This window comes from Centroberyx affinis, unplaced genomic scaffold, assembly GCF_046629955.1.
Source record: "Centroberyx affinis isolate AG114_WGS23_722 - 3 ecotype Tasmania unplaced genomic scaffold, CSIRO-AGI_Caff_v1 ptg002779l_1, whole genome shotgun sequence".
Taxonomy (NCBI): domain Eukaryota; kingdom Metazoa; phylum Chordata; class Actinopteri; order Beryciformes; family Berycidae; genus Centroberyx; species Centroberyx affinis.
In genome coordinates, this window is record NW_027280934.1 from 142,720 (window position 1) to 149,594 (window position 6,875).

At 41.0% G+C, this 6,875-nt stretch overlaps 2 protein-coding genes across 3 annotated transcripts; one reads left to right on the plus strand and one right to left on the minus strand.

The window, feature by feature from the left end:
- Positions 1-546: 546 nt before the first annotated feature.
- Positions 547-2,783, minus strand: LOC139657899 (dual specificity protein phosphatase 26-like). Of its 2 annotated transcripts, none has more exons than XM_071535885.1 (4): positions 2,495-2,783; positions 1,913-2,106; positions 1,590-1,801; positions 547-766 (listed from the first exon to the last, which is right to left on the minus strand). In XM_071535885.1, the coding sequence occupies exons 2-4, from the start codon at positions 2,089-2,091 to the stop codon at positions 561-563; spliced, it is 597 nt and encodes a 198-aa protein (XP_071391986.1). In that variant the 5' UTR covers positions 2,092-2,106; positions 2,495-2,783; the 3' UTR covers positions 547-560. The 2 variants fall into 2 exon arrangements, with proteins under 2 accessions (XP_071391986.1, XP_071391985.1); XM_071535884.1 differs by having other exon boundaries at positions 2,381-2,502.
- A 1,636-nt stretch (positions 2,784-4,419) lies between these two features.
- LOC139657889 (G protein-coupled receptor kinase 6-like) lies at positions 4,420-6,814 on the plus strand (the record flags this gene model as incomplete). Its single annotated transcript, XM_071535872.1, has 5 exons — positions 4,420-4,674; positions 5,728-5,817; positions 5,928-6,040; positions 6,496-6,573; positions 6,717-6,814. Coding segments are annotated over exons 1-5 (431 nt in total), but the record flags the coding sequence as incomplete, so codon positions are not given.
- Positions 6,815-6,875: the final 61 nt, after the last annotated feature.

The following is a 6,875-nucleotide window of genomic DNA, read 5'->3' on the forward strand; positions in this document are numbered from 1 at the left end:
GGATATCGGCCAGCGATCAGCCAGTCTTCCACTGCCGATACAATGGCGATTCCTCCCTAACTACAGCAACATAAAAACAGTCTGTAAAATCTTCAATGAAATGTTATTTTCTTTGCACGTTTCATTTATTCATTTAATTAATTAAATAAAGTATGTTATTTGTAAAGTATTTCTTCATTGAATGTATCCCAGAGTTTCCCCTACCATGTAATAGATGGGGTGTGTCACCCTAGCTTAAGGAGCTGCTAACCCACCATATTTTCATTGATGCTTTACTTTTTTTTAAATTATTTTGGCGTGAAAATCGTCAAATTTAAAGATATTTGAAAATCAGCTATCGTCGACTTAAGTCTAAAAATATTTGCATTGGTACAGGTATCTGTATTGGTCCATGTATGTCGGTCAAACCTTATTATTAACTGCCATTAAGGAGCATAGTGTTAGAAACTTGCAGGTTGCTCCTAACCCCAAAGCACACTCGATCCCAATTCTACCCACGTCTCACACCGCCAGAAAGTAGCCGGCACCTCATGCTGTGCGCTCCGGGGGTCTGCCGAGCTCTACGGTGAAGTCTTGCGGCTCTCCCTGAGGATGCCGTCCAGGCCGTTGAGCTGGCGCAGGAAGCCTCGGTTGGGGATGACGCCGCGGTGGTCCTTCACCGTCTTGATGGCCTCCACCAGGGTCAGGTTCTGTCTGATCATCAGGTAGGCCAGCACCAGCGTGGCCGAGCGGCTCACTCCCACAGTGCAGTGGACCAGCACCTTGCCTTCAGACGCACAGAGGGGGAGGGAGAGAGAGAGAGAGAGAGAGAGAGAGAGAGAGAGGAGTGATAGCAGGATAGAGTATGTAGCTGAGACTGACCAGATTAACAACAGCTTCTTCAGCTGTACATCTTTACTTAAGTGCACCACAATGGACAACAGCACTCTACTGCTGGTATCTAGCACCTCACCTGCTGTCATATTATCAGTTCTTATATCAACTCTGTTCTGGCTGAATAGATACATATTTAGACCTATTTATACTCTGGGCTGCTGTGCAATACTCTCTAGATCTGTATGTATTTCTGTTTATTCTGCTTATTCTTTTTTTTTTTTTAATATATATATATTGTTATCAACTTCCATAGCATCCCATCAGTCAGGTTCCAACACTGAATCCTATGCATACTGTATAGACAGCATAATAGACATATTTTTTAAATGTTCTATTTATTTTTATGCTTATACACTACTTTCTTTACATAGTACTTCAAAAAGAGACCTATTCTCTAACTCTTCTTTTTTTTCCCTTTTTTATATGCCTTTTTTTCCCCTTTATTTTTATTTTATTTTGTGTTGTTTTATAGACCTATTCTCTAAATTTCATTTGTTTTTCTTTTTTTTTATAGGCTTTTTTTCTTTTCATTTTGTGTTGTGTTATATTACGGTGACCTATGGAAGCAAACCTCCAGGTCAAATTCCCGTATGTGCAAACTTAAGTTGGCCAGTAAAACTGACTGACTGAATGTGATTGTGATATTCACTGTATGGATAAATCGCATCCACACACACACACACACACACACACACACTAGACACACCACTAACCTCCACTGGTGAGGGCCTTGTGGATGAACTCGGCAGCAGGGTAGAAGTTGACGCTCATGTCGAAGGTGGGGGAGTCGTGGGCCTCGATGCCCTGATAGGTGATGCTCATCCCGGCATAATACTCCGCTCCGCCGCGCCATTTGCTCTGGGCGCAGTTCAGGATGTGGGTGATGCCAAGTTTGGCCAGCTCGCGCCTATCTGATGCTATATCTCTGCAGAGAGACGAGAAGAAACAGAATCATCAATCAATCAACAGATGTAGGTAGACGTAGGCTAATCAATAAGGTAATTAGACTTAATTAATAAGAGACATCTCAACTCACTGATCTCCAATGTAGAGTCTTGGCCATACTTCGTCCGCATGGTTGCACGCTGTCTTCCCGGTGCAGAGGAGCCTCTCCAGCTCGGACACTGTCAGATTCGGCGAGACGCGCTCCGAGTCTTTCCTGTTGGGAGACCTGGAGCTGCTCCGGGGACCGGAGAACCGAGACATGAACGCCATCGGGCAACGCTGCGTCTGGGGACAAACAAAATGAAATGTTAATAATAAGAAAATATATGATTTTTCCCTCTTATTATTTCCTTAAGGCACAGCATGAAGCCAGCCTGTCAAAACAAAATAAGCAATTTCAGAGTAGAATAGAATAGAATAGAATAGAATAGAATAGAATAGAATAGAATATGTTTTTGGGGAGCATGGTACAGCCATAGCTCCATCGTTTGAATGTTATTTCGTCCAGATCAGCCTTAATTAGATGATAGTAGATTAAAAAAAACAAATATATATTCACCTGCATCTTTATTGAATCCCATTTTGAAATAGCGCTCCAAGCCTATCTGTGATCCAGGCTGCAATCACTCCTCTAAACCCGTAAAGAACACAGACCTATACGTATAAGTCCTACCTTTTTTTTGTTGTTGTTATCGGTGTTTTTGTTTTATTCCCTGTGTGTTGTGCGTCTCTCTCCCTCCTGATGGATGCTACAGGGCGAGCCGAGCCGCGGCCATGTTGAGTCATTTAATTCCAGTGGGTGGACGGACGGGATGAGACAACTGCTGTGCGTCTGCCAGACATCTTCAGCGCGCGACCGCACTTTCGGCGTCTCAACAAGTCTTCATTGACACATCACTGTGAAAACACGGCTCCCGCTTTGAAGGGCCCACTCGAGACGTTCACCCATGCGAGACGAAGGACTTCCCCATACCCTTCCGCGGCCAACTGCTTGTTTTTTTTTTAAATTCCGATTCTGTTTGACTTGGTTCTGGTCGCTTACTTGGCTCTTCCTGATATAAGATGGTCTCGCAGAATCGCTAGTGGCGTTTGGCGCCATCTTGCGTTCGTCCAAGGGAAATTGATATAGAAATATCAGTGTAGATGCTTAGTAAAAAATAGGCCTACAAAAATATGACTGGTCTGTTCTGAAGCAAACTCAGAGTCACAGTCGTCATAACGTGTTATTAGTGCCATTGCGTTGGACTGAAGTGGCTTTTCAGTGGAAGCAGAAAATATAAAACTCACTCCTTACGTTAAAACTCCTCAACTTCCTCAACAGGTAGGCTACAGTGAATTTCACTTTGGCTGTGTAAACCTGCATTGTTTTAAAACGAATGGTGGCGCTGTAGAGCAATGTTTCAAATACTTTTTTTTTTATCTGGAAATATCCTCCAATAGGACAGATGTGATCTATCACAGGCAGGCATAAGAAGGAAATAGCTTAATATCTTGCATCCACAAGTCTAAATTTCGTTAAATCGCCATCATTTGTTGGCCTACCTGTAGCCTAACAAAAAAGAACAATGGTAATCTACATCTTTAGAAAGTTGCTATACACGGTATATAACATACTGTACATTCACTAAAATTTTGGAAAGGAACCATCCTTTATTAATTTGCCCACTGGTTAATTAATGTTTTGTTTCACCTTGGCCAATTTTTTTTCTCATTATATCCTTAAAGGCTGTGCGTGATGCACTCTGGCTTAGTTAAATTAGTCAGCCCATCTACAATATCACTCCAGCATGTGTTAATGTGTTGCTAATAGTCAGTAGCCTGTTAACATGAATTGACAAAAATGTTAATAATTATGTCAACTTCAATGTGAAATTATGAGATTTTGAATATGCATTGTATGCCGGTGACCATGAATGTAACCTAAACCTGTCAGACTACCCCGTAAACAGAATAGCTCACTAATATCACAACAAACTATCCTAGTCCCTATGAAGTCCCTTAATAGTATACTTTAGGTTAATGTTAAGTTTATATCCCTATACGTTTGGTATACTGAAGGGTGACTTAATTGAACTACTTTTAAATGTATTAAAGTATACTTCTAGTAGGCCTATCATTAAAAGTATAAGCTTAAGTATAGGCTACTATTCTTTTTTTGAAAAAGTGTGGGAAAAGTATTCATCAAGTCTAAATAGAAATAAAAGTACAAGCCTAGGTATACATATAGGCTACAAGTGCAAGTGCAGTGTTTTTGTTTACTAAGTATACTAAGAGTGTACTAAAATACACTTATTTTTCTTTCTTTCTTTTTTTTATGAGGTTGGGCCTATTCGAAATTAAAAAATATAAATCATGGATAAACTCGCTGGAAATTCACTGTTGAGTACCACAGACACGAAGTCTCTCAGGGATATTATAGGAATATTATCTGTTCGGGACGGGCTAAACTAGTAACACAGACCATGAGCAAATTATGTGAGAGTGCTCCAGTGTGTGCCCCGCCCCTGTAATGAGGGAGTGTCCTGTGACAGGAGTAAGCTGTCATACAAGAAACAACTCCGGGGTAGATATGCAACTTCATTCATTTGTGAGCCACAAGGAAACTTTGACTCAAAGACGCGTTGACACCTGTGCGGCTTGACAGCAGCCAACATTATTGAAACTGAACACATCTGACTGTAGCTATTTATTGTGGCTGGTAAATTGGAGTTTTATTTTATATGGCAGTCAGTGTAAGTGTCTAGGTGCACTGCAGTGTGGGGAAATTACAGACAGCAAACTTTCAATACACAAAAACCTACATGGAGATTGAAAGCATGGTGGCCAATAGCGCTCTTGTTAGAGCCAGGGAAGGTGAGTTGTTTTTTTTGTTTGTTTTTTTATCTTTCTTTAAATCAGAAATTCAATTGAAATATAGTGTTTGTAAAGTTTTTGTTGAAACGTTTTGCTCACTGCTGATGGAAAAATGTGATTGTATGCCAGAGGATGACAGAGTGCTGTTTTTTTGTTTTTGTTTTTATAGCTGATTTAGACAAAACAAATAATGTGTGTCATGCATATTATGTTACATCAGTAACACTTGGAGTCAGCAGACTAAAATGTGCACAGTTTTCCAACAGTTAGCACTCCATGACATAACCTGTGTCGGGCCTCAGATGTAGTTTCTCTAGTGTTGTTTTGGATGTTTTGGGTGGGTGACCTGGGGACGGTGACTTCCTCATGGTGTTGTAAGAGACACTGATTGATACTTAGACTTTTAACCCCCAAGGCTTTTTCCCTGCTGTCATTTTTTTTGCCTTGTTTCCTCAGTCCATGCAAACATTGTTTTCTCTCTTCCTCAAACACTCTTTGTTTCTTTCTGTATTAAATCATTATTTAGACCCTTTGGATGCATTCAAACAGTAATTTTTCATCACCATTTTAAGCAGAGATGTGCAGAACATTGAAATATTGAAATCTCACTGAAAGCAGATTGAATATATGGGCTGTCAAGTCAGAGATCTTCAGTGGTAAACAAATATGCTTGGATTAAAATTACAGATGTAATCTGTTTGCAACTGAAGGCATGTGCATTTAAGTTTGAAAGTAAGTTGCAGAGTAATGTGGTCCCACTGGCTTTGCTTACCTGTTCCCAGAGCTATTAATAGGCCATTCACTGTAGTGGAGCATACTATTGTCTGAAACCAGATGGGCTAGACACACACACACACACACACACACACACACACGCGTGCATGGGTATGACACACTGCAGATAGATATGCTAGGCTGAGTTATTAGTGATCACTCTCAATGAATATCTTAGATCTGGTTATGTATTTTCATACTCTAACCCCAAAACAGATGCTTGCAGAATCCTCCCCATTCACTCCCCTGTCCCTTCTCTTATTCCTCCTCTCTGTGTAGGCGGAGGGGGAAAAGGGAGAAGCTGGAAATGGAAAGAGATGCTTCGCTTTCCTCATGTTAGCCAGTGTGTGGAGCTGGCCATGAGCATCGGTGTGTGCGCGTGCGTGCGTGCGTGTGCGCATGTGTGTTTCATAAATCCATACATGTCTTGGTTTATTGTACCGTTTCACGTCACGTGTTATGTTATGTTCCTGTGTCAGAGCGAGACTACTTCAGTATGTGTGTGAAGCAGCCTATCGGCAAGAAGCTGTTCCAGCTCTTCTGCCGGAGCAGGCCTGATCTGCAGAACTACATTTCCTTACAGGACGCACTGGTACTGTCACATCTGTTGGTCCCCCCAAAAAAATAACAAGCACTATATTTAAGAGGAAGTCGTATGAAAAATGTGGCACAAAATATAAGTTCAGTGCAAGTTCAAGTTTGTTATATGCAGGGGTAGATAGTGCAGAAGTAAAAAGGCACCTGACCTGCATTGATTACCATGCATTTCATAACTTCTGCTAGAGTGATTGATGGAATGATGATTAGAGCCAAAAAAAATAAGGTTTGGCATATCAATCACGGGGAAATCTATTTTGGTCTAGTGATGTCAGTGGCATTATGTAAATTCCTTTGTCTGATTAGCATGAACTGGTTTAGATTATTTTAGTCACTTTCACTGACACTGTATAAACATTTAGAGAATATTGAATCAATTGTTGTTCTTACGGTTTAAAACTTTCTCTTGATGACCTGTACATACATATTGTATTCTGTTTGTGTGTGCAGGACAACTTTGAGACAAAGTCAGATGAGGAGAGGGGAGATTATGGCATCAGCATCATTCAGAGATTCCTCAGGAGTCAGGTCTGAGAAAGTGTTTTTAATACTTAAATACTTTGTTCTGGGTACAAATATTTGTCTGAATGGATGTTTTAACATTTCAAAACTACAATCTGTTCTACGTGAAGTTTTAACGATATAATGTATCCTGTGTCCAACCTCCTCAGTCCAACCAGTGTGTGGACGTGGTGCAGAGGCACGAACAGAGTTGCATCGAGAGTCTGGAGCTTGATCCCTGCGGGGACATCTTTCATGACTGCAGGGAGTAAGTCCATACCTGCTCTGGTGTGTGTGTGTGTGTGTGTGTGTGTGTCTGTGTGGGTGTG

What these genes read in the sequence shown, in the direction of transcription:
- LOC139657899 (XM_071535884.1), bottom strand. An exon ending in AGACTCTACATTGGAGATCA is followed by an intron (nt 1,802 to 1,912) that starts GTGAGTTGAGAT and finishes GTCTCTCTGCAG; the next exon opens with AGATATAGCATCAGATAGGC. An exon ending in CAAGGCCCTCACCAGTGGAG is followed by an intron (nt 767 to 1,589) that starts GTTAGTGGTGTG and finishes GTGCGTCTGAAG; the next exon opens with GCAAGGTGCTGGTCCACTGC.